Source organism: Scyliorhinus torazame, chromosome 3, assembly GCF_047496885.1.
Source record: "Scyliorhinus torazame isolate Kashiwa2021f chromosome 3, sScyTor2.1, whole genome shotgun sequence".
Lineage (NCBI taxonomy): Eukaryota > Metazoa > Chordata > Chondrichthyes > Carcharhiniformes > Scyliorhinidae > Scyliorhinus > Scyliorhinus torazame.
This window is the reverse complement of record NC_092709.1, coordinates 64,777,841-64,805,677: the sequence shown is the minus strand read 5'-3', so window position 1 is coordinate 64,805,677 and position 27,837 is coordinate 64,777,841. Positions and strand designations below refer to the sequence as shown.

At 49.1% G+C, this 27,837-nt stretch overlaps 1 protein-coding gene across 2 annotated transcripts in view; it reads left to right on the top strand.

Annotated features, from left to right (window-relative positions):
* Window positions 1-27,837, top strand: part of idua (alpha-L-iduronidase) — a 354,201-nt gene that overhangs the window by 196,929 nt on the left and 129,435 nt on the right. For both annotated transcript variants that reach the window (XM_072495758.1, XM_072495759.1), the window contains exon 7: window positions 9,420-9,599. In XM_072495758.1, coding sequence (XP_072351859.1) covers window positions 9,420-9,599 — 180 coding nt within the window. The remainder of the gene's footprint in view (window positions 1-9,419; window positions 9,600-27,837) is intronic.

Sequence of the window (27,837 nt, the reverse complement as noted above, 5' to 3'; positions counted from 1 at the left end):
TTGTCCTCTACCCCAAAGAATTTGCTCATCTGAGCCACCGTCATGTGGGCCCGGTGAACGACCTTAAACTGAATCAGGCTGAGCCTGGCACATGTTGCGATTGAGTTTATCCTACTCCGGACATCCGCCCATACCCCGTCCTCCATCTCCCCACCGAGCTCCTCCTCCCATTTGAGTTTCAGTTCCTCCGCCTGGGACCCTTTCCCCCTCATGAGCACCTTGTAAATATCCAGACTCTACCCTCTCCTCCTCCTCCTCTAGAGACTACTCTGTCCTGGATCCCTATTGGCGGGAGGCATGGGAAGGATGGGACCTGTCTGCGTACAAAGTCCCGCACCTGTAAGTATCTAAAGTCATTTCCCCTTTCCAGCCCAGCTTTCTCCTCCAACTCCCTCAAACTCGCAAAGTTCCACTCCAGGAACATATCGCTCACCCCCGCCCGCCGCCATGTTCGAAACCCTTCATCCATGTTCCCGGGGGCGAATCGATGGTTATCACAAATTGGAGCCCAGACCGACGCACCCACCTCCCCTGCATGCTTTCTCCACTGGCCCCAAATCCACAGGGCCGCCCCCACTACCGGGCTGGTGGAGTACCTGGCCGGCACAAGCGGTAGGGGAGCCGTGACCAGGGCTGCCAAACTGGTGCCTGTGCACTAAGCCGCCTCCACCCGCTCCCAGATAGACCCCGTACCCACCATCCACTTCCTTATCATGGCTATGTTAGCCGCCCAGTAATAGTTGATCAGATTCAGCAATGCCAGTTCCCCCTCGCTGCGGCTCCTTTCAAGCATCGCCTTCCTCACTCGCGGGGATTTTCCCGGCCAGACAATGCTCATGATGTTTTTGCCGGTCCTTTTGAAGAAGGACCGTGGGATAAAGATCGGGAGGAACTGGAGGACCCCCCCCCCCCCGCCCCAGTCATTCCCTTCCACCCCTTTGCAGCTCTCAGCGCAATCGCCAAAGGTTCTATGGCCAGCACGAACCGTAACGGGGAGAGTGGGCATCCCTGCCTGGTCCCGCAGTGTAGTCTGAAGTAATCTGACATTATCCTGTTCGTCCTTACGCCAGCTTTTGGGGCCTGGTACAATAGTCTGACCCAATTAACCAGTCCCTCCCCGAACCCAAACCGTCTGAGTACCTCCCACAAAAAGTCTCACTCCACCCGGTCGAAGGCCTTCTCAGCGTCCATTGCCACCACTACCTCCACCTCCTTGCCTGTCGGGGGCATCATAATCACATTAAGCAATCTTCTCAAGTTGGCTGTCAGCTGCCTGCCTTTCACAAACCCTGTTTGGTCGTCCCCAATCACCTCTGGTACGCAGTCCTCAATTCTAATCGCCAGGACCTTGGCCAGGAGCTTGGCGTCCACATTGATCAGGGAGATTGGCCTGTATGACCTGCAGGATTCCGGGTCGTTGTCCTGCTTTAAAATCAGCGAGATGGTGACTTGCGACACCGTCGGAGGCAGGGTCCCTCTGTCCCTTGCCTCATTAGAAACCCTAGTCAGGACCGGTCCCACTATCTCCGAGAACTTTTTATAAAACCCTACTGGGTATCCATTCGGTCCCGGGGCTTTCCCTGACTGCATGGCCTTTAGGCCCCCCAGGACCTCCTCCGCTCTAATCAGGGCCCCCAGCCCGTCCACTAGTCACCCACCTACTTTTGGGAAGGTTAGTCCGTCCAGGAACTGTTTAATCTCCTCCGGCTCCTCCGGGGATTCTGAAGTGTAAAGCTTACTATAAAAATCCCGAAATACCTTATTCAGTCCTGACGGGTCCTCCAATCTGCTCCCCTTCCCGTCCACCACACTACTTATTTCCCTGGCCGCCTCCCTCTTCCTGAGTTGCTGCGCTAGCAATCTGCTGGCCTTCTCCCCATGCTCATACACCACTCCCCTTGCCTTCCTAAGTTGTTCCACGGCCCTACTCGTGGATAGCACCCCCAGTTCCGCCTGCAGTCTCCGTCTCTCCCTGAGTAGGTCCTCCCCCGGGGACCCCGCATGCTCCTCGTCTATCTGGTGAATCTCCTTAACTAATCTATCCATTTCTGCTCTGTCCGCCCTATCCCTGTGAGCCCGAATTGAGATCAGCTCCCCCCTCACTACTGCCTTCAGCGCCTCCCACAGGGTCGCTGCTGAAACCTCCCCCGTATCGTTCACCTGCAAGTAATTTTGCATACACTTCCGCAGTCTCTCACATATCCCCTCCTCCGACAACAATCCTACGTCTAACCTCCATTGCGGGCGTTGGTAATTCGCCCCACCGACCTGCAGGTCCACCCAACGTGGGGCATGGTCCGAAATAGTGATTGCCAAGTATTCCATATTCTTTACCTCCCCTACACAGTCCCTGCTCAAGATAAAGAAATCAATCCTAGAGTGTACTTTATGAACATGCGAGTAGAACGAGTAGCCCCTTCCCGTCGGCTGTCTGGCTCTCCATGGGTCCACTGCCCCAATGTATGCCAAAGTTGCGAGAGCTGTCTCACAGACTAGTTAAGCAACAGCCTGCCATAGTCATACTCACAGAATCATACCTTACAGACAATGACCCAGACACCACTATCACTATTCCTGGGTATGTCCTGCCTCACCGAAATGATGGACCCAGCAGAGGTGGCGGCACAGTGGTATACAGTCAGGAGGGAGTTGCCCTGGGAGTACTCAATATCAACTCTTTTTTTTTTATCCCCCCCCCGGGTTGCTGCTGTTACCTTCCCATTTCCTTTATCGTTCTGCGAGGTAGTCAATGAACGGTTGCCACCGCCTGGTGAACCCTTGAGCCGAACCCCTTAGTGCGAACTTTATCCGTTCTAGTTTCATAAACCCTGCCATGTCATTTATCCAGGTCTCCACGCCCGGGGGTTTGGCTTCTTTCCACATAAGCAATATCCTTCGCCGGGCTACTAGGGACGCAAAGGCCAAGACATCAGCCTCTTTCGCCTCCTGTACTCCCGGCTCTTCTGCAACCCCGAATATAGCCAACCCCCAGCCTGGCTCGACCCGGACCCCCACCACCTTCGAAAGCACCTTTGCCACCCCCACCCAGAACCCCTGCAGTGCCGGACATGACCAAAACATGTGGGTGTGGTTTGCTGGGCTTCTCGAGCATCTCCCACACCTATCCTCTACCCCAAAATTCAATATCAACTCTGAACCCCATGAAGCCTCGTAGCTTCAGGTTAAACATGGGCAAGGAAATTTCCTGCTGATTACCGCGTACCGTCCACCATCAGCTGATGAATCAGTACTCCGCCATGTTTTTTTTTGAATAGAAAAATGTCTTTATTTGTTAAGAAAACTTCAATAGGAGAAATTTTTCGCATAAAAGTGTACACATTCATAACATAGAAATGTAATACAGGTTACTGAAAATTTCAGTTTGGTGAAAAAGTTGTTGAAACATTGCTGGACAGCATTTTCAAGGCCAATATTTTGTACAATACCAAAACGATTGCCTTCGCTCATTTGGCATGAAATTTGCTGCTACTTATTTATTTGCAGCCAATGATAGACACAGACATGCTTTTCAAAAATGCAACATTTCATAAATGTGGGCATGCAGCATTTCTTAGTCAGATTTACCACAGATTCAGAACAAACTTTTTATCCTCATTAGACAGCACCCAGTGCATCAATGTGACAATTTGAATCAGAGTACTTCTCCATGTTGAACACCACTTAAAGGAAGCACTGAGGGTGGCAAGGGTGCAGAATTGCTCTTGTGCGGGGCTTCAATGTCTATCACCAAGAGTGGCTCGGTAGTACCACCACAGACTGAGCTGGCCGGGTCCTAAAGGACATAGCTGCTAGACTGAGACTGCAGCAGGTGGTGAGAGAACTAACTAGAGGGAAAAACATACTTGACCTCATCCTCCCCAATCTGCCGACTACAGATGCATCTGTCCATGACAGTATCGGTGGAAGTGACCACCGCACAATCCTTGCAGAGACGAAGTCCCGTCTTCACATTGAGGATACCCACCATCATGTTATGTGACACTACCACAATTTGCAACCTCATGGCCCGGCATATTCCCCCACTATCCCATAACCATCCCATTACCACCAAGCCAGGGGATCAACCCTGTTTCAATGAAAAGTGCAGGAGAGCATGCCATGAGCAACTTCAGGAACACTGAAAATGAGGTGTCAATCTGATGAAGCTACAACACAGGACTACTTGTGTGCCAAACAGCAAAAGCAACAAGTAATAGACAGAGCTAAGCGATTCCACGATGAACGTATCAGATCTAAGCTCAGCAGTCTCGTAACAGCCAGCTGTGAATTGTGGTAGAGAATTAAACAACTCATTGGAGGAGAAGGAGGCTCCACAAATATCCCCATCCGCAATGCAGGAGTTCCTCAGAGTAGTGTCCTAGGCCCAACCATCTTCAGCTGCTTCATCAATGACCTCCCTTCCATCATTAAAGCCAGAAGTGGGGATGTTTGCGGATGACTGCACAATGTTCAGCACCATTCGCGACTCCTCAGATAATGTAACACCCATGTCTAAATGCAGCAAGACCCGGACAAGTCCAAGTCCAGGCTTGGACTGACAAGAGGCAAGTTACATTTGTGCCACACAAGTGCCAGGCAATGACCATCTCCGAAAAGAGATGATCTAACAATTGCATCTTGACATTCAATGGCATTATCATTGCTAAATCCCCCACAATCAACATCCTGGGGGGTTACCATTGATCAGAAACTGAACTGGACTCGCCACATTAATATGGTGGCTACCAGGGCAGGTCAAAGGCTAGGGATCCTACGGAACTGAAATACTCTCCACTTGCCTGGATGAGTGCAGGTTCAACAACACTCAAGAAGCTCGACACGATCCAGGACAAAACAGTCCGCTTGACTGCTCCCCCTTCCACAAACATTCAATAGCTCCACCACCGACGAACAATGGCAGCCTTGTGTACCATCTACAAGATGCACTGCAGTAACTCACCAAGGTTCCTTAGCCAACAACTTCCAAGCCCATCATCACTACGATCTAGAAGGACAAGAGCAACAGATAACCTGGGAACCCTACCACCTGGAGGTTCCTCTCCAAGTCACTACCACCCTGACTAGATATATATCACCGTTCCTTCACTGTCGCTGGGGCAACATCCTGGAACTCCCTCCCAAACACCGCAGTGGGTGTACCTGTACCTCAAGGACTGCAGGGATTCAAGAAGGCAACTCACCAGCAACTTCTGAAGGGCAATTAGGGATGGGCAACAAATGGTGGCCTAACCAGTGATACTCTCATCCCGTAAATCAATTAAAAAAAAAAAAAGCCAGCTTGCAACAATGGTGGCAAGGATACTGGCCCCAAGATTTGGTATGCATACCTGAAGAGGCTCCCTGACGCAGTGGAGGGCTATCTTGTTCCCGCGAGGGTCCCGGAGGGTCACCATAGAGCAGCCAGTGCTGCTTGGGATGAGTTGGTGTCAGCTGTGAGAGCCGGAAGTGGGACCAGGAGGACTGGCCTCCAGTGCAAGAAAAAGGTCAACGACCTACACTGAGCAACAGGAGTGGATTGACACCATTCCTCCTCCTCCCCCCCCCCCTCCCCCCGAGTCTTTTCTGACCCCACACGACATCCACCCCTGAACTCGCCATGCGACCTCCAACCGTAACTCCACACCCTCTAACCCCCTTTTCCATCCCACCCCCCTGCCCACACCTGTGAACCACGCGTGTGGCTAACGATGCCTTCACTGTGTCTCCTCAGAAAAAGCTCTCGCACAATCGCCGGGAGAGGGCCCAGACCGGTGGTGGTGGCGGACATGAGAATCCTCACCACTTTCGAGGAGCGTGTCCTGGGGGTGACTGGTGTGGCCAAGGATAGAGCGGTCACCAACTCGGAGGCTGGCGAATGCCGCAAAGTTGAGGAACCACCGGGCCCCATCTGGAGGACCTGTCAAACGAGAGTTGTTATTGCCTTACTGACTGACCCATACCACCCACTGACCACATGTCCATTCTCCCACAGGTCTTCCAGTCTACAGCACTGGCCCACCCCGGGTGGCACCATCTCCAGCCTCCCATGAGATCACCTGGGAGAAGAGTTCTGAGGATGCAACCGTAATAGTCACGTCACAGCTGTCATCCCCACCCTCCACCAGCGCAGATACACTCACCTCGGTGAGAAATGTTAGTGATCAGGCTCCTGGAGCACAATCTGGTGAGCACCACACTGCTGCTGATGTACATCAGGTGGAGGCAGGAACCCCCAGGCGAGACAGCAGTCGGAAGTCTGCTGGATCTCAGGATCTAGCTGGGTCTCAGAGTGATGCTGAGCCTGTGGAAGAGGTCATCCCAGAGCTGATGTAGACATTAGGGTGCATCCGGGACATTCAGAGGGAGATATCACTCCAGCAGATCCATCGCCGCTTGGATGAGTCCCAGAGGCTACAGGCGCAGGCGATGTCGTGGGCAATGCATGGCACCAAGACCAATCCTGCTAGGGTGGCGACCACAGTGGAGAGCCTGGTGTACAATGTCAGCACCATTAGTGAGGATGTCCAGAGCGTTGTGCAGTTGGTGACAGCCATGGCTGAGGGTCTCGGCAGAATGCCCGACTCGCTCGGGGATGTGACCCAGTACCAGGTGGGGCAGACGGGCAGGGACAGGAGTTGCCCCCGGAACGGCATGATCCAGGGGTTGGCGTGGTGGTGCTGCGTGCGGTCGACACCCAGTGCCTGCCCCCCACCCTCCCATGGTGGCCCACCCCCGCGGAGTATCCCCCACCCGCAGCCGAGGGTCGCCCCCACACTCCACCGAGCACTGGAGTGGCAAGCCCAGCACTCCCGGGCTATTTGCCTGTGAGCAAGGATGGCTAGTAACCTCCTCGAATCCCCACAGAAGGCCTTCCGCCAGGTTCCTGTTTTTCAAAACGAGTACTAATAGGAACCAGCGTGACCACTTGCTGGGAGGCCGCTGAATGACGGGAGGCCGCTGGATATGGGGTGGCTTTCTTAATTGTATGGCAATAGGGCTTAAATGGTGATAATTCATTTGTCGCCACGCTACGGCGAGATTCCGATTTCGCCGAGGGGAGCGGGCCGGTTACATTGCAAACTGTTTGACGCTTGGCGCGGTCCGCATTTTCTACCTCCCCCGCTATTCACTGGCCTTGTTTAGCTCGAGCGAGAGAGCAACGAGGCCGGTGAATTGCGCCCTCTGGTTCTGTTCTGTTAAATCACGCCCCTTGCGTTGAGCTAAGTCTCTTAACTTCAGGAACAGACTGTTCTGCTAATGTCAGCCATTGTTCACTTGCAGTTAGGCAGCACAATGGCGCGGTAGTTAGCACTTCTGCCTCACGCGCTGAGGTCCCAGGATCGATCGCGGCCCCGGGTCACTGTCCGTGTGGAGTTTGCACATTCTCCCCGTGTCTGCATGGATATCACCCCCACAACCCAAAGATGTGCAGGGTAGGTGAATTGGCCATGCTAAAATTGCCCCTTAATTGGAAAATAAAATTGGATATTTTAAATTTATTTTTAAAAAATAGTTCACTTGTAGTTTTTATATTGACCGTTGCAACACTCCTGATCCAAATGTATTTTCTGTGCACCCACTACATTATGGCTTTAGCAAAACTTTATTCAAGTCAATTGACTTGTAAACAAGCTTAAATATTTATTAATGAGGTTTTTTAAAATGGGGGGTGGGCCTGCCTACTCAACTACCACATTATGGTAAATTGGCATGATGATGTAGGGTTTGCGTCATATAGCCAGATTTTATGGATCTGCGGGCCTGCCACAGTCCCGATTTGCACATACAAAATCCAGTCACTTGTATCCTGGAATATTTAATACCCAGACCTGCTCTTCTTTGAGCTAGATCCCTATTATTGCCATTTATCATATTGCTCTGCAACCTAAATTGTTGTCAGAAAAAGATCTAAAATCTTCCGGTTTTTACATTTTTGTAATAAGCAGCCTGGTTCAGTGTTAACACCGAAAATAGTTTTCCCTGCTCCCAGAACAGGTAGCTTCTTACTCTCTTTCTCTCTGTCTGCCAAAGTGTTATCCCATTTCTGTCAAATTGCAAAAATCTCTCACTTGATATTCCAATACGTTTGTGTTTGAATTTCCTCCCTCTAGTAACCAGATCACATGGGCCATTTTGAGCAGAGATGTTTAGTATAACCTTACCATTACCCTTTTCAGAGCATTCTGTTTTACCTCAAGTTAAAGGACACAATTTAAAACATAACCATGTTGTAAAATCCATCATTCCGAACAGAATACATACAGAACCAAAGTACATATTTTTAGAATGCTGATCATGATAGCAGGGCAGCACGGTAGCACAGTGGTTAGCACTGTGGCTTCACAGCTCCAGGGTCCCAGGTTCGATTCCCGGCTTGGGTCACTGTCTTTGCGAGTCTGCATGTTCTCTCCTTGTCTGCGTGGGTTTCCTCCGGATGCTCCGGTTTCCTCCCACAAGTTCTGAAAGACTTGCTGTGAGGTAATTTGGTCATTCTGAATTCTCCCTCTGTGTACCCGAACAGGTGGTGGAATGTGGCGAGTAGGAGCTTTTCACAGTAACTTCACTGCATTGTAAGCCTACTTGTGACAATAAAGATTATTAAATTAATGGTAAGATGTGATGAATGACAAAAAGGTGAAGTGGTATTTTCCATGATCTGAAGCTGGATTTGAGCTGCCTAAGTACAAGAAAATCAGAAAATTGGCAGGTCAGCCATGTACCAGTAAATAAGCACATTCTTCCCATGACATACGAGGTGAGCAGTCAATCACACAGCATTGTCGGTGTTGCATTTGCACATATTTCCAATAATTAATTCAGAATAATATACAACTATAATGCAAGACAAAGAGACTTTATACTAATGGTATGTCATTTGGGGGAAATAAAGTTTGGACTGCATACAGTTTGTAGAGCTTGGAATGAACATCATTTGAAGTTCCGATTACATGTTCTGATTTCAAGTAATTGTTTTCTCATCTGCTAACATAAAACCTTTACTGCAATTTAAAACATGTCAAACTTGTTTTAATTCTGCTGAAAACAGCCTGAAATCTTGGATTTGAGATTAATGACAAAATTAGGGGGGGACGATATGCTCGTTCAGTAATGACACAAGTAGCGTCTTATGATTTGTAACTTTTATAAGGAAGGTTTAATTAAGGTACATTTATTAACTGCCTTGCTACATATGCATCACCATGTACAGGATATGCTATATCACCTTCATAAAACAGTACAAATGAAAGTCCATTGAAACTTTTAGTCACAAGAAAAGAACATACTAAGTATTTGAGAGCAATCTTAATATTTGTAATGTAGTATCTGACCTTGACAAAGACAAAAATGATCCAGCAGATTTGAATTTATTGCAAAGTTTTTTCAGAATCATATTTTAAATTGTTTTGTTATTTTGACAGGGTGCAGGCAGCTCTTTCCACATTCTAGAACAAGAATTGGATACAGTGCAACAGATACAAAAACGTTTTCCTAAATTCCAGTCAGTTCCCATTTACAATGATGAGGCTGATCCACTGGTAGGTTGGTCAATTCCTAAGATTTGGAGAGCAGAAGTAACCTACGCCGCTATGGTTGTTAAGGTAAATAGAAAAGTCCATTTTACAATTTGCTTTCCAAGGTATACTTCACATAAATAATTTCTTTTAAAATTCATTTACGGTATGCGGGCGTTGATTGCTGGGCCAGCAATTATTGTCCATCTCTAGTTGCCCTTCAGAAGGTGGTGGTGAGTTGCTTTCTTGAACCGCTGTAGTTCTTGAAGTGGGGGTACACCCACTGTGCTGTTGGGGAGGGAATTCCAGGATGTTGCCCCAGTTACAGTGAAGGAGCAGCGATACATTTCCAAGTCGAGGTTGTGAGTGACTTGGAGGGAAATCTTCAAGTGATGGGGTTCCTAGGTATCTGCTGTTTTTGTCCTTCTAGATGGTAGTGGTCGTGGATTTGGAAGCTGCTGTCTAAGGCACCGTGGCAAATTACTACAGTGCATCTTGTAGATGGTACACATGGCTGCCACTGTTCTTCGTTGGTGGAGGGTTTGAATGTTTGTGGAAAGGGGAGCAATCAAGTGGGCAGCTTTGTCCTGGATGGTGTTGAGCTTCTTGAGTGTTCTTGGAGCTGCACACATCCAGGCAAGTGGAGAGTATTCCATTACACTCCTGACTTATGCCTTGTAGATGGTGGACAGGCTTTGGGAGGTCAGGAGATTAATTTCTTGCTGTAGGATTCCTAGTCTTCGACCTGCCCTGGTTGCCACAGGTTGGTCCAGTTCAATTTCTGATTAATGGTAACCCCCAGGATGTTGATTGTGGGGGATTCAGCGACGGTAATGCCATTGAATGTCAAGGGGTGATGGTTAGATCCTCTCTTGCCGGAAATGGTCATTGTCTGGCACTTGTGTGGCATAAATATAACTTGTCAGCCCAAGCCTGGATATTGTCCAGGTCTTGCTGCATTTGCACATGGGCTGCTTAATAATCTGAGGAGTCACGAATGGTGCTGAACATTATGCAGTCATCTGCAAACTTCACCACATCTGACTTTATGATGGAAGGGAGGTCATTGATGAAGCAGCTGAAGATGGTTGGGCCTAAGACTCCTGCAGTGATGTCCTGGAGCTGAGATGATTGACCTCCAACCACCAGAACCATCTTCCTTTGTGCCAGGTATGACTCCAACCAGCGGAGAGTTTCTCCCATGATTCCCATTGATTCCAGTTTAGCTATGGCCCCTTGTTGCCATACTCAGTAAAATGCTGTCTTGATGTCAAGGGCAGTCATCCTCATCTCACCTCTGGCATTCAGCTCTTTTATCCTTTTTTGAACCAAGGCTGTAATCTGGTCAGGAGCCTAGTGCCCTGGCGGAACCTAAACTGAGCATCCGTGAGCAGGTTGTTGCTGAGTAAGTGCCGCTTGTTCGCACTGTCAGTGATACCTTCCATCACTTTGCTGATGATGAATGGTGCACTGATCGAACGATAGTTGGCTGGGTTGCATTTGTCCTGTTTCTTGTGTGCAGGACAAATCTGAGCAATTTTCCACATTGCCGGGTAGATGCCAGTGTTGTAACTGTACTGGAACAGCTTGGCTAGCGTGTGGCAAGTTCTAGAGCACAAGTCTTCAGTAGTATTGCCAGGATATTGTCAGAGCCCAGAGTCTTTGCAGTGTCTAGTGCCTTCAGCTGTTTCTTGATATCATGTGGGGTGAATCGTGTTGGCTTCCCAATAACGCAACCAACAGAAACAGATCCACATCACCCCCACGAACTTCCCAACAACACAACCTGCAGAAACCCATCCACAACACCTCCACTAACTTCCCATTAACACAAACTCTGGAAACACATCCACATCACGCGCACTAACATCCCAATAACACAACCTCCAGAAACAGATCCACATCACCCCCACGAACTTCCCAACAACACAACCTGCAGAAACCCATTCTCATCACCTCCACTAACTCCCCAATAACACAACCTCCAGAAACACATCCTCATCACCTCCACCAGCTCCCCAATAACACAACCTCCAAAAACACATCAAACTGACATTTGTGATGCTGGGAACTCCCGGAGAAGCCTGAGATGGATCATCCACTCAGCACTTCTGGTTGAAGATTGTTGCGAATGTCTCACCTAGTCTTTGCACAGATGTGCTGGGCTCCTCCATCATTGAGGATGGGGATATTTATGGAGCCTCCTCCTTCAGTGAGTTTTAATTGTCCACCACCATTCATGGCTGGATGTGGCAGGACTTCAGAAGTTAGATCTGATGCGTTTGTTGTGGAATCGCTTAGCTCTGTCTATTACTTGCTGCTTATGCTGTTTGGCACACAAGTAGTCCAGTGTTGTAGCTTCACCAGGTTGACACCTCATTTTTCGGTATGCCTGGTGTTGGTCCTGGCATGCTCTCCTGCACTCTTCATTGAACCAGGGTTAATCCCCTGGCTTGGTGATAATGATTGACTGGGGGATATGCCTGGCCATGAGGTTGCAGATTGTGGTTGAATACAATTCTGCTGCTGCTGATGGCCCATAGTGTCACGTGGATGCCCAGTCTTGTGTTGCTAGATCTGTTTGAAGTTTATACCATTTGGCACAGTAATAGTGCCACACAACAAGATGGAGGGTATCCTCATTGTGAAGACGGGACTTGGTCTCTGCAGGGATTGTGAGGTGGTCACTTATACCAATAATGTTTACTGGTTTCTATGGTAATAGCCATTCTACTTCAATAATCAGCTGAGGAGGCACGTTAAATTGGACCGGATGTCGGTGTTGACCCCACTGTATGGGAAACACAGGTTTAAGTCGGGGGGGATGGATGGGATGTATTGGTGATGGAGGGAGGAGGGATTGAAGCGGGTTAGGGATATGTTCTCAGAGGGAAATTTGCTGCGTTGGATGAGCTCTGGGAGAGGTTTCAGTTACTGAGGGGCGGTGAGCTTAGGTACTGGCAGGTGCGAGACTCTGCACGTAATGAACTGCTGATGTTCCCCCAACTACTGGAGAAAATGCTGCTCCCAGGTGGAGTGGGGGAGGGCAGGATCAGGAACATATACGGGTGGGAGAGCAGGGTAAGGTGCTGGTGGAAAGGATTAAGCGGTAAGTGGGAGGTGGAGTTGGGGAGGGAGATAGGATGGGAGCTCTGGTGTGAGGCGATGCAGCGAGTGAGCTCAACTTCCTCCTGTGCTAGAATGAGCTTGATTCAGTTTAAAGTGATGCACAGGGTACACATGACATGGGCTCGGATGAGTGGGTTCTTCCCAGGGATAATGGATGGATGTAAGAAGTGTGGGTGGGGGCGGGGAATCATGCTCACATGTTTTGGGCATGTGCGAGTTGAAGAGCTTCTGGGAGGCGGTGTTTGGGACATTAGCGAGGATAGTGGGGGCCACGGTGAAGCCGGACCCCATGGTGGCAATCTTTGCGGTTTCAGAGGTGCCGGAGTTGATGGAAGGGAAGGGGGCTGATGTTGCGGCTTCACCTCTCTGATTGCCCAGTGACGGATTCTTTTGAATTGGAGATCAGATACGCCACCGGGGGTTTCAGCTTGGCTGGGAGACCTGTATGAGTTTCTCCGGTTGGAAAACGTTCAGTTTGCCTTAGGGGGGTCCAGAAGAAGGCTTTGAGGTACAGTGGATGCTGTTCATGACAATATTTGAGGAGCTGTTGATCGTAGTTTTGGGGGGGGGGGGATTAAAAGGGGGAAAATGTACAAACTGTTAACTCTGGAAAATCTCAGCATCTGTCAGAGAGAAAAGAGTTAATGTTTTGAATCCAATGACTCATCGGACTCGAAACATTAACTCTTTACTCTCCCGACAGATGCTGCCAGACCTACTGAGATTTTCCAGCATTTACTCTCTCATTTCAGATTCCAGCATCCGCAGTAATTTGCTTTTAAACTGTTAACTCTGTTTTGTTGGAATGTGATTTGTTGTTGTTGTTTACGTTTGGAATAAAATATCTTTTTAAAAATTTGTTCTGTCCCTCATGCAATGTACTGATGTAACGATGGGATAATATTTGGCCCGCCACTGGATGTCATATCTATTCCGTATTACATGTTAACAATTGAGTTCCTCTTTGACTGAAGTGTGTTCTTGAAAAGAATGTGCTATTTATTCAAACCCAGTCCCAACCAAAGTTGTGAATGTTAGTAACAGAAAGCCTGATAGATAATTGTATACAGTGGGCTGGATTCTCCATTTCTGAGACTAATTAATAACGCCGGTGCTGGATTTGTGGAGTTCCACGACAGCGGCGCACCTGGACCGATTCAGCTACTGTTAAGGGGCCTGCACCGGCGCCATGTGGAACACAATCAATTCCATGAGAAATGGTGCGGAATTCGCCAGTTTTGCGATTGACACTCAGGAGGCTGAGAAGGCTGAGAAGCTGCAACCGCATATACGCATGTCACTCCACACACACACCACCCCAGCCAAAACGATGGCAGCAAGGAGAGCAGCTCCACGCTTCACCAATGCCAAACTGGAGTTCCTTCTTGTTGCGGTGGAGGAGAGGCAAATGACCTTGCACTCCGGACCGGGAAGGAGGCTACCGTCCGGACCGGCCAACGTTGCCGTAAGAAACTACACAACCTCCTCAGGGCGACCAGGATGAGTGGGCAATACTGTGCCCCTGGCACTAACCTGAATCCCGCATAACCCAACGGCCCACCTCAACCCCCCCAAACCCGGAGGGCGGGCAAAACCCTCATCCTGCACCACATGCCAGTACCGATACTAGCTGCCAAAATAATAGTAATAATCTTTTTATTGTCACAAGTAGACTTGCATTGCCCCTAGTCGCCACATTCCGACACCTGTTCGGGTACACAGAGGGAGGATTCAGAATTTTCAGCTGGTACGAGAATTGAACCCGTGCTGCTGGCCTTGTTCTGTATCACAAACCAGCTGTCTAGCCCACTGAGCTAAACCAGTGCTGGCCATTGAGGCCACGAGTTACCCACCCCCTGGGCTGCATGCATCGCATTGTCCAACACTTGTTTTCTTTTCCCACCACCGGAAAAGGCCGCGCATAACTGCCGGGAGCGGGAGAAGCCTGGAGGGGAACGCCATACCTGCAGCCCCTGACCGTGGCACAGCAGAGGGTCCTGGATGTGCCCAGCGAGGGTGTGAACGTGATTACCATTCATTTAAATATATTTTAATTTTAAAAATCTGCTTAATGCTAAATCTTCTAGATACATGTCATGTTCCCACCCACCGGCATTATGTGACACCAGCAGGAATCACTACTGGTCTCCACAAACAGAAACTAGACAGACTAGATATGATGGCCATGCTGGGGGCTCAGAGGAAATTGTAGCCCCCGGGTGGTCGGGAACATGGCAGAGCAGTGCCATATTTGCACTGCGAGGTACAGGTCCTGAAGGGTGCGACCCATTGGGTGGACCCTGATGCCGGCGATCAATGTTCGCTGGAGGGGGTTTCATGCCGCTGATTTACGTTCGGGAGGGGGGGGGAGGCAGGTATTTAACCATTTCTTCATTGAGGAAGGGGGTGTCCCAATGTCCGTGGTGGGGAGGAGGAGAGTCTTTAATTTCACTTTGAATTTGGGCGCCCTTTCTCTGTGAAGCCGGGCTTGCTGGCGTGTTTAGGTCCCACTCCTCACAATGATGGTACAAAACACGCCCCCTTCAAAAAAATGGCAAAGTGAGGGGAGATCTTGTTGGGAAACTTGGGAAGAAACACACTAATTTTCTGACTGAATCTGGCACTTTGCCATTTTTTTGGGAATATTCCACCCAATACATTTATTCAATGTCTCTGCCATTTCCTTATTTCTCTTGTCTCGGCTTCTAAGGGACAATGTTCACTTTAACTCATCTGTTTTATGTTCCTGTAAAAGCTCTTACAATCTGATTCTAAATTCTGGGCTATTTCCAAATTCTATATTTTCCCTTTATGTAACAGGCTCCAGTTGGGAATGGGGCAAATTGTGACATACATGCTATGAATAATTTGGGCAGCACGGTAACATTGTGGATAGCACAATTGCTTCACAGCTCCAGGGTCCCAGGTTCGATTCCGGCTTGGGTCCCTGTCTGTGTGGATAGTCTGCACATCCTCCCCGTGTGTGCGTGGGTTTCCTCCGGGTGCTCCGGTTTCCTCCCACAGTCCAAAGAATTGCAGGTTAGGTGGATTGGCCATGATAAATTGCCCTTAGTGTCAAAAATTGCCCTCAGTGTTGGGTGGGTTACTGGGTTATGGGGATAGGGTGGAGGTGTTGACCTTGGGTAGGGTGCTCTTTCCAAGAGCTGGTGCAGACTCGATGGGCCGAATGGCCTCCTTTTGCACTGTAAATTCTATGAAATAAGTTCTAAGTGAGAATCAACTGAAGTACGTACGTGAATCAAAATGACATCCATTCACCAAGCATTCAAGTTATTGCAACGGTCTTCAGCACATTTTTCACACGATCAGTCAGAAGCTGCATGATGTGTTTAGCATTTGCAATTGGGTCATTGAAAACTTGCCTGGGCAGGAGTAATGAGTTGAGAAATGGATCTGAGATGAAACATGTTGACAATACTTCAGGTTCAGCAGAACACAGAAGAGGAATGTCACGACCATGCTCATGTAGCCACCAGGCAGGTGTTTGGGTACCACCTCGGGGAAAGGCACCACTTCATGGGCGCAATTCTCTGCTCCCGCGCCGTTTCAGAGAATCGCCTGGGTCGCCAAATTTTCCCCGCCGCCGGTCCAACGCCCTCCCGCGATTCACGGAAGTGGCCAAATTGGCACAATCGCGTTTTGCGCTGCGCGGTCCAGTGAATCGCCTGTGACAGCCAAAATGGCGGTTCACCGGTACCCCCGCGATTCTCAGTGCCGGATGGGCCGAGCGGCCTGCCCAAAATGGCGGGTTCCCCCCCGGCGCCGTCCACACCTGGTCGCTGCCGGCGGGAACAGCGCAGGAACGCTGGGGGGGGGGCCTCAAATGGGGTCTGGCCCGCGATCGGTGCCCACCAATCGTCGGGCCGGCCTCTCTGAAGGACCCTGGGCTGCGGCTGGTGGAATCAAATGAAGCCCTCCATAGACAGGGGTAAATCTCTCCAGAGCCTTTCATATTCTTCCTGAATGGTGCCCAGAATTGCATGCCAGCTGAGGCCTAGCCATTGATTTCTAAAGTTTTAACATAACTTCCTTGCTTTTTCTTCATGCACCTATTTGTAAAACCAAAGATTTTGTATTTTTTAGCAGCCTTTTTAATTAATAGATTTGTCTATGAAAGTCACCAGGCCTCTTTGTTCCTGCACCCCTTCAAATAACATTTAGGTTATTTGAGTGAAAGGGTAAAAGGCAGTGTTAATATGGTGCTATGTTAGTAGAGATAACTGCAAATCTGGATTTAGCACATGATTTTCAAGCGAATTGCTATTCATGATTTAAATGTGCCTCCAGGTGCTGAAACCGACAAATACAGAGTTACCCCTCAAGTATACAGGTCTAGGAAATACTTGAGTGGTAACTCTGTATTTGTATATGTTCAATTACTTCTAATCAAGCTTTGAGTGCATTGGCTGAACGTGAAATAATGCCTCCAGGAATAAGCCAGTGAATTCCCAGGTTCTTCAATATGGCACCGGAGGTCCTGGTGGAGGAGATAGAGAATAATAATCTTAATTGGTGTCACAAGTAAGTTTACATTAACACTACAATGATGTTACTGCGAAAAGCACCTAGTTGCCACATTCCGGCGCCTGTTCGGGCACACAGAGGGAGAATTCAGAATGTCCAAATTACCGAACAAGCACGTTTTTCGGGACTTGTGGGAGGAAACCGGAGCACTTGGAGGACACCCACATAGACATGGGGAGAACGAGCAGACTCCGCACAAACAGTGACCCAAGCCGGGAATTGAAGCTGGGTCCCTGGCTCCTACATGCGGATGAAGAAAGGCACAGAGGAATCAGAGAGATCCCATGTGGACTAAAATCTCCTGGAAGATCACAGCCAGGAACCCTAACCCTAGCATGTGGCTTCAGTGCTGCAGGAAATTTAACAACTTGACACGAGTGATCAAGGTGAGATTTTATCTCACAAAGACACCGTCAATAATTGTATTATCACCACCAGAATCACAACCTCAACATAAGTTATCCACCATCTAACTTTAGATTGGCATTCACAAACCCAACACTGTTGCAACTTCACTGGCAATACTCACATTTTATTTATTTTTAAAAAATATATATTTTATTGAAATTTTTTTTTCAAACAACAATTTTTCCCCTCTTACAAAGCAAACGTAACAATAAAGAAATTTTTAACAATACACAAATAACAAAACCCCATTATCTTTTGACATAAACTAAACTAAACCCCCCCCCCTCCCCCCCTGGGTTGCTGCTGCTGGTCATCTGTCTTCCCTCTAATGTTCCCCTAGGTAGTCGAGAAATGGCTGCCACCGCCTGGTGAACCCTTGAGCCGACCCTCTCAGGGCAAACTTTATCTGCTCCAATTTAATGAACCCCGCCATATCATTTACCCAAGCCTCCAGTCCGGGGGGTTTCGCCTCCTTCCACATAAGTAGGATCCTGCGCCGGGCTACTAGGGACGCAAAGGCCACAACGTCGGCCTCTTTCGCCTCCTGCACTCCCGGCTCATCCGCAACTCCAAATAGAGCTAACCCCCAGCCTGGTTTGACCCGGGCCTTCACCACCTTCGAAATCACTCCCGTCACTCCCTTCCAATACCCTTCCAGTGCTCAAAACATATGTGTGTGGTTTGCCGGGCTCCCGCCACACCTCCCACATTTGTCCTCCACTCCAAAGAACCTGCTCAATCTTGCTCCCGTTATGTGTGCTCTATGTAGCACCTTAAATTGAATCAGGCTAAGCCTGGCGCATGAGGAAGAGGAATTTACCCTGCTTAGGGCATCAGCCCACATACCCTCCTCTATCTCCTCCCCTAGTTCTTCTTCCCACTTTCCTTTTAGTTCGCCCACCAACTCCTCCCCCTCTTCCCTCATCTCTCGGTATATCTCTGACACCTTGCCCTCTCCGACCCACACCCCTGAAAGCACTCTGTCCTGAATCCCCTGTGTCGGGAGCAGCGGAAATTCCCTCACCTGTTGTCTAGTAAACGCCCTCACCTGTATATATCTCAAGAAATTTCCCCGGGGCAACCCATACTTTTCCTCCAATGCTCCCAAGCTCGCAAAAGTCCCATCTATAAACAAATCTCCCACCCTCCTAATTCCCAACTGGTGCCAGCTCTGAAATCCTCCATCCATTCTTCCTGGTGCGAACCTATGGTTGTTCCTGATTGGGGACCCCACCAGGGCTCCCCGCACCCCTCTCTGTCACCTCCACTGTCCCCAGATATTCAATGTTGCCGCCACCACCGGATTCGTGGTAAACTTTTTAGGTGAGAACGGTAGCGGCGCCGTCACCAGCGCCTCTAAACTCGTCCCTTTACAGGACTTTCTCTCCAGTCTTTTCCACGCCGCTCCCTCACCCTCCATCATCCATTTACGTATCATTGCCACATTGGCGGCCCAATAGTAATCGCCCAAGTTCGGTAGTGCCAATCCTCCTCTGTCCCTACTACGCTGAAGGAACCCCCTCCTTACTCTCGGAACTTTCCCTGCCCACACGAAGCTTGTTATGCTCCTGTCTATTTTATTAAAAAAGGTCTTGGTGATTAGTATAGGGAGACATTGAAATACAAATAAGAACCTCGGGAGGACCATCATCTTGATTGCTTGCACCCTGCCCGCCAGCGACAGAGGCTGCATGTCCCACCTCTTGAAGTCCTCCTCCATTTGTTCTACCAGCCGTGTCAGATTAAGTCTGTGCAAGGTTCCCCAGCTCCTAGCGATCTGAATCCCCAGGTATCGGAAGTTTCTTTTCACTTACCTTAGAGGCAAGCCTTCTATCTCTCTACTCTGGTCCCCTGGATGTATCACAAATAATGCACTCTTCCCCATGTTTAGCCTATACCCCGAGAAATCCCCGAACCCCCTCAAAATTCGCATAACCTCTATCATCCCCCCCGCTGGGTCCGACACGTATAACAATAGGTCATCTGCGTATAACGAGACTCGGTGCTCTTCTCCCCCTCTAATCACCCCTCTCCATTTCCTGGAGTCTCTCAACGCCATGGCCAGAGGTTCAATTGCCAACGCGAACAACAATGGAGACAGCGGGCATCCCTGTCTTGTTCCCCTATATAGTCGGAAATACTCCGATCTTTGTCGACCTGTAACTACACTTGCCGTTGGAGCCCCATAAAGAAGTCTAACCCAGCTAATAAACCCGTTCCCGAACCCAAACCTCCTTAACACTTCCCATAAATACTCCCACTCCACCCTATCAAATGCCTTCTCTGCATCCATTGCCGCCACTATCTCTGCCTCCCCCTCCACTGGGGGCATCATTATCACCCCTAATAGTCGTCGCACGTTAACATTCAGTTGTCTCCCTTTTACGAACCCTGTCTGGTCTTCGTGCACCACCCCCGGGACACAGTCCTCTATCCTCGATGCCAGTACCTTTGCCAGCAATTTGGCGTCCACGTTCAATAATGAAATAGGTCTATAGGACCCGCACTGCAACGGATCTTTATCCCTCTTCAAAATTAGCGATATCGTCGCCTCCGACATCGTCGGGGGTAGAGTCCCCCCTTCCCTGGCCTCATTGAACGTCCTCGCCATCAACGGGGCCAACAAGTCCACATATTTTCTGTAATATTCCACCGGGAACCCGTCTGGTCCCGGGGCCTTCCCTGCTTGCATGCTTCCCAGTCCCTTAATAACCTCGTCCACCTCAATCGGTGCCCCCAGGCCTACCACCTCCTGCTCCTCCACTTTCGGGAACCTCAATTGGTCCAGGAACTGCCGCATCCCCTCCTCTCCCTCTGGGGGTTAAGACCTATACAGTCCCTCATAGAAGGTCTTGAACACCTAATTTATCTTTCCTGCCCTTCGCACCGTGTCTCCCCTTTCGTCTCTAATTCCTCCTATCTCCCTCGCTGCTGCCCTCTTTCGCAATTGATGAGCCAACAGGCGACTAGCCTTTTCCCCATATTCATACCTCCTCCCCTGTGCCTTCCTCCACAGTACCTCCGTCTTTCTGGTGGTCAGAAGGTCAAACTCCGTCTGGAGTCGTCTCCTCTCCCTGTACAGTTCCTCCTCCGGGGTCTCTGCAAATTCCCTATCCACCCTTAAAATCTCCCCCAGTAATCTTTCCCTTTCCTTGGCCTCTGTTTTCCTTTTGTTGGCCCCAATGGAGATCAGCTCTCCTCTGACCACCGCTTTTAGTGCTTCCCATACCACTCCCACAGGGACCTCGCCGTCATCATTGACCTCCAGGTATCTCTCAATACACCCCCGCACTCTTGCACACACTCCCTCATCCGCCATCAGTCCCACCTCTAATCGCCAGAGTGTTCTCTGCTCCCTTTCCTCTCCTAATTCCAGGTCCACCCAATGTGGGGCATGGTCCGAAACCGCTATGGCTGAGTACTCAGCTTCTTCCACCCTAGAGATCAACGACCTTCCCAAAACAAAAAAATCTATCCGGGAGTACACTTTATGGACATGGGAGAAGAAGGAGAACTCCCTAGCCCTAGGTCTAAGAAATCGCCATGGATCCACTCCCCCCATTTGGTCCATAAACCCCTTAAGTACCTTGGCCGCTGCCGGCCTTCTTCCGGTCCTTGAGCTGGATCTATCTAGCCCCGGGTCCAGCACCGTATTAAAGTCCCCTCCTAAAATCAAGTTTCCTACCTCCAGGTCCGGTATACGCCCCAGCATCCGTCTCATAAATCCCGCATCATCCCAGTTTGGGGCATACACATTAACCAACACGACCTCTATTCCCTCCAGCCTGCCACTCACCATTACATATCTACCTCCGCTATCTGCTACGAGGTTCTTTGCTTCAAATGCTACCCGTTTCCCCACCAAAATGGCCACCCCTCTATTCTTTGCGTCTAGTCCTGAGTGGAACACCTGTCCCACCCATCCTTTCCTTAACCTAACTTGGTCCGCCACCTTTAGGTGCGTCTCTTGGAGCATAACCACGTCTGCCCTTAGTCCTTTCAAATGCGCGAGTACTCGGGCCCTTTTTATCGGTCCGTTCAGGCCTCTCACGTTCCACGTGATCAGCCTCACTAGGGGGCTACCTGCCCCCCTCCCGTGTCGACTAGCCATTACCTTCTCTAGGCCAGTCCCATATCCCGCCTCCGCGCTCCCGCTCGCTCCCCCAGCGTCGCACACCATCCCCGTCCACCCACTCTTTAGCCATTTCCTTTTGGATTTCCGCAGCAGCAACCCAGTTGTCCCCCCCCCCCCCCTCCCCGCTAGATCTCTTTCTAGCGTGATTGCTCCCCCCATATTACTTCCGTAAGTCAGCTGACTTCAACTGACCCCGGCTACTCCTCACTCCTCGATCCCGCCGTGTGGGGAACTCCCATCCGCCTTGCGCCTGTCTTCCCGCCTTATTCTTTCTAGCGCGGGAACATCCCTTTACCTGACCCGCCTCTTATGGCGCAGCTCCCTTTCCCCTCCCCCTCCCCTTCCCCATTCTCCAACTATGTCCCGTCCTTCCCCCCTCACCGGCGCCCACATTTCCCAATGTCTCCCCCCTTCCCAATTTACTTCTCAATTAACTCCAACCATAACATTAACAATAATATTTCCTGCAGCATCAGTCCCTCAGTTCCGATCCAATTTCTCCTCTTTGATAAAGGTCCATGCTTCCTCCGCCGTCTCGAAATAATGGTGTCTCTCCTGATACGTGACCCATAGTCTTGCCGGCTGCAGCATCCCGAACTTCACCTTCCTTTTATGCAACACCTCTTTGGCTCGGTTAAAGCTCGCCCTCCTTTTCGCCACCTCCGCACTCCAATCCTGGTACACCCGTACCACTGCATTCTCCCATCTGCTACTCCGCACCTTTTTAGCCCATCTCAGGACCTCTTCTCTATCCTTAAGGCGGTAAAATCGCACGATTATCGCCCTGGGTGGTTCTCCCGCTTTTGGTCTTCTCGCCGGGATCCAATGTGCCCACTCCACCTCCAAGGGGCCCGTAGGGGCCTCAGCACCCATCAGTGAGCTCAGCATCGTACTTGCATAAGCTCCACAGTCCACTCCTTCCACACCCTCAGGGAGACCCAGTATCCGAAGGTTCTTCCTTCGCGCTCCGTTTTCTAGGGCCTCGATCCTTTCAGTACACTTTTTATGAAGTGCCTCGTGCGTCTGTGTCTTAACCGCCATGCCCAGGATCTCGTCCTCAATATCTGTCAACTTCTGCTCCACCACGCGGAGCTCTGTCTCCTGGGTCTTTAGTGTCTCCTTGAGCCCCTCAATTGCCTGTAGCATCGGGGTCAGCACCTCCCTCTTCAGCAGCTCCACGCACCGTCTCACAATTTCATCCTGCTCAGGCCCCCATGTCGCCTGCGCTTTCTCCGCCGCCATCTTGCGCTTCTCTCTTTCTGACCCTTTGGTCGACGATTCCTCGCGCTGCAGCCGCCGCCGCCGGTTTTTTCCTCCTTCGTTGGGGGGGGGTGACTCCCTTCTCACACACCCACACCGGGTTGCGTCGTCAAAAAATTCCCCGTTGGGGCTCTTAAAAGAGCCCGAAGGTCCGTCGGAGCTGGAGCCGCCGAAACGTGCGGCTAGCAAGGCATCACCGCAACCGGAAGTCCCAATACTCACATTTTAGACATACCTCACGGTTCTTAACCATGTGATGAAGCATTAGACACGCACAAACATACATGTTAATAGACCAATTCACAATCACAGCTCTTTCTCTGCATTATAAATGTAGCACATAACATGCAGAAGGAGTATCTGACTGAGGAAGGGGAAACACTCCACTTGAGATAATAGTAATAATCTTTATTAGTGTCACAAGTAGGCTTACATTAACACTTCAATGAAGTTACTGTGAAAATCCCCTAGTCGCCACACTCCGGCGCCTGTTCGGGTACACTGAGGGAGAATTTAGAATGTCCAATTCACAAGCATGTCTTTGTTATGAGTGGGAAGGAAATGGACACAGGGAGACGGGGATATATTCCTAAGGTATATGGCCAACCCAACTTCCTTGCAATTGCACAATTATTCTTGATCCCTAGTCATCCAAAGCTATCCTTACTTCCAAGCTCAATATGTAGTCTCATCACACACATATTCTTATGGTGGCCACTTCTGTCGAATTCTAACCCTCGCAACTTTATCATCGCAATCTTCAGGAGCAAAGACCACTTTGCTCTGTGAAGGTAGATCATAGAATTTACAGTGCAGAAGGAGGCCATTCGGCCCATCGGGTCTGCACCGGATCTTGGAAAGAGCACCCTACCCAAGATCAACACCTCCAGCTTATCCCCATAACCCAGTAACCCCACCCAACACTAAGAGCAATTTTGGACACTAACGGCAGTTTATCATGGCCAATCCACCTAACCTGCACATCTTTGGACTGTGGGAGGAAACCGGAGCACCCGGAGGAAACCCACAAGGTTATTGCTGTTCAGGAAGAACAGCAATAACCACGCCTTCACTCTCTGGAAGAAGAGAAGTTTCAAGAGGGGGTGAGTAAGAATTAATGCCTGCATCAGTGCCTACCTTAATACAGGCATCAGTTCAGAGACTAACACCATGCGCAATTTAGTGACTAGAAGAGGGATTGTCGGTGGGAAGTAATGGGTAGCAGTGATACTAGATAAAAGGGACACTGCAGTTGCTAGGCCCCATACTAGTTCAGCTGCATAAAAGTCAGCTGGGGACTTCATAGGGCCAAGCTTTAGAAGAAGACTGATGACAAGGATTTTCCACCCTCATGGCATATTTGGAGGTTGGGAGGCCATTTAATCAGGCTGGAGAGTGGCGCGTGAGTACCCCTTCACTGTCCCACATTTGCCAAAATGAAGTCCACGGTGGGAAGGCCCTTGGTTGGAATTCCTGCCCTGCCACCAACTGAGGCCCTTAACCAGCCAGTAATTGACCAATTAAAGGCCTCATCCTCCTGCCGCAGTGTTATCAGGTGGGACTGTCGCCATACACACGTACAAGAAATAAAACTCTGCGGATCTCTTGTGGTCTTTGGCAGAGGTTGGGTTCCCTCTTTCAAAGCCACTCAGTTCTTGATCAAGTGACTGGCATTCGGAAGGAAGGGGCAGCTGAGAGACTATCCTTTGCTCTTGCGTGACCCTCTTCCCTCCTACCCTCACTCCACGAAACCCTTCCTGCCATGACCTACCCTTTGCCAAGTTGCTTCCTCAATCCTGGTCCCTTGATGGCTGTCATTCCCACACAGTCACTGCCACCCTGATAACACTGGTGAGCAAAAGAGCTGCCAGCCTTGGGGGTATGATTTCATTCCCGGGGCTCTTGATCTCTTGGAAGGCCCGCAAATGGCCACTTGATAGACATACCCCGAGGAAGCTATGCTGGTCTCTCACCAGCTCTACAACTGGTAGGTGATACCCCAAGTATCTCCATAAAATTCCCCTCCCTGCTGGGTGTGATGATAGGAAATGATGTCTACTCATTCTTCAGAAGCTGCAGAGACCACCCTTCTGAAGAAGTGCACAAAGTATTGTGGGATGTGAATAATTTCACTTGTGGTAATCTGGAAAGATCCTATGGCATGAAAGTTAAGTGCTACTGTGCCATGGGATCTTGTATGTCCACCCAAGTAGGCAGATTAGCTCACGGTTTCATAGAATTTACAGTGCAGATGGAGGCCATTTAGCTCATCAAATCTACACTGGCCCTTGGAAAAAGCACCCTACTTAAGCCCATGCCTCCACCCCATCCCCCAACCTAACCTTTGGACACTAAGGGGCAATTTAGCATAGCCAATCCACCTAACCTGCACATCTTTGGACTGTGGGAGGAAACCGGAGCACCCAGAGGAGACACTGGGAGCATGTGAAAATTCCACACAGACAGTGACCCGAGGAAGGAATTGAATTTGGGACCCTGGCACTATGAGCAGCAGTGCTAACCACTATGTCACAGTGCTGCCACTTTAAAGTCTCTTCCAAAACACAACACCACTGAAAGTACAGAAAACTGCCAGTACTGCACCAGAATGTCAGCCTTGACTTTTGTGCTCAAGTCCTGGATAAAGATTCTCGAACACTGATTTTTGCAGGAGTTTGGATGGAGAGCTGGCTCCTAAGGCTTGTGGGCCGATAGGATGCCCTCCAACAATGACAAATGGTAACCCCATCAGCTGAAGTGGCAGTTGCCAATACCTCAAGATAGATGTGCCCTCTGAAGAACAGGTAATAAAATATAAGTTTAAAATTTTACAAGAATTTTGCCAGGGCTAGAAAAGTGTGGCTACGAGGAGAGATTGGTTAGGTTGGCATTATTTTCCTTGGAACAAAGAAGGTTGAGGGGTGACTTGATGAGGTATACAAAATTATGAGGGGAACAAATAGGGTGGACAGGATAAAATTGTTTCCCTTTTGTAGAATTCTTGAACCAGGGGACATATATTGAATATGAGTGGCAGAAGTGTGGAGGGGATATGAGGGGAAACCTTTTTACGCACAGGGTAGTGGTAGTCTGGAATTCGCTGCCTGTGTTGGTGGTGGAGACAGAGACATTAGGCTCTTTTGAAAGGTACCTGGATCTACACCTTGAGTGTCTAAGCTGCAGGGTTATGGACCAGATGCAGGAAGGTGGGATTAGAAAGGACACCTGGGTGTCCTAGGGCTGGCATGGGCTGGATGGGCCAAATAGCCTCATTCTGTGCTGTAACTTGTCTATGATTCTAATACTGGTTGGATAACAGGATGGTCAGGGACCACAGTTGTGGCCCAGCAATTATGGCGGATGTGGAGGGGGCTGAGTGAAAAGAATGCGGGCTTCCCTTCCTACTGCAGGAGACCACCTGATTTAATTGACCATTCAACTACAGGTTGGAGCCTGCCTGCCAATTGGATAATTCCATTTGGCACGGGAGTTAATTATCAAAATTGGCTACCTCCCTCTTGTGAAAGATAGCCATTCTTCACAACTCAACCATCCTGAAAATGGCTCCAGGACAGTATGGTGCCAACAAACTGGCATGCCGGCTAGCGGCAGGAAATATCTGGCCTGCCTGCCTATGGTCCCACCCCCTTTGGGCCTCAAAAATCCTGCCCATGGTTTCAAAAGACTTTGATAAGGTCTGCTTCTGATTACATTGAAAACTATAATTTACTGGTTGAAATATTTACTGCACATGGAGTAGTTGACTGTAATTTAAAAAATAATTAGAGCTGTATAGTCTGACTCTGGGGAGTGTTGAGTGGTGAATTATAGGGTTTTATGCCTGAACATGTTTCTCACATACTGATATTGAAAGATCTGAGTTCTAAAACTAGGTGCAATATTTATTATTTTTTTGGATGGCAGTAAGAAAGATAGAACAGCAAATGTGTGTACTATGTAAAGATTTGTATATACAGAAAGAAAGATTTGCATTTATATTATACCTTTCTTGACCACTGAACATCTGAAAGCGTGTCAAAGCCAATAATGTACTTTTGAAGTGCAACATAATGTGGGAGACACAGCAGTCAATATGCACACAGTAAACTCCCACAAATAGCAATGAGATAATGACCAGATAATCTGTTTTTGTAATGTTGATTGAGGAGATAACTGGCATAGATACCAGAGATAATCCCTTACTCTTCACAATAGTGCCATGTCTTCTACATCTGCTTGAGAGAGCAGAGGGGATCTTGTTTAACATCCCATCTGAAAGATGGCACCTCCAAGAGTGTAAGCAGTCTCTTCGTATTGCACTGGAGTGCCAGCTGTGATGTTTCTGCTCAAGTCCTGGAATGACACTTGAACCCAAAGCCTTTAGATTCAAAGGCAAAAATGCTACCAGCTGAGCCATGGTTGACACACATTTGAATCAATTATACAAGTATTACTAATTGAATGAAATAATGTGCAATGCAAACACAAAGTTATTGAATAGAATTATCACAGTCTGACTCAGATAAGGACCCGAGAGTAATAGGAAGCTCATCACTGTCCATGTCTAGACGTGGTGTTCAGACATTTTAAAAGAGTTAGCAAAATATAAGAAAGCAGAACAATGGAGCGATTCTACAGAGGTTAGACTGAAGCTACACAATGTGCTGATAAGTTTACACTTGGAGTAATTTTAAAATTCAAGTTGGCACACTGCATAATAGCTAAGCATTCATTAGAATGATTGCAAAGAAATGTTAGTCCAATTGTCAGGAGCAGTCAAAGCCAGTTAAAAGAGAAGTGGAAGGTTCCCTCTGTTTCTCTTCTGGAGTACATCAATTACCTGTGTGT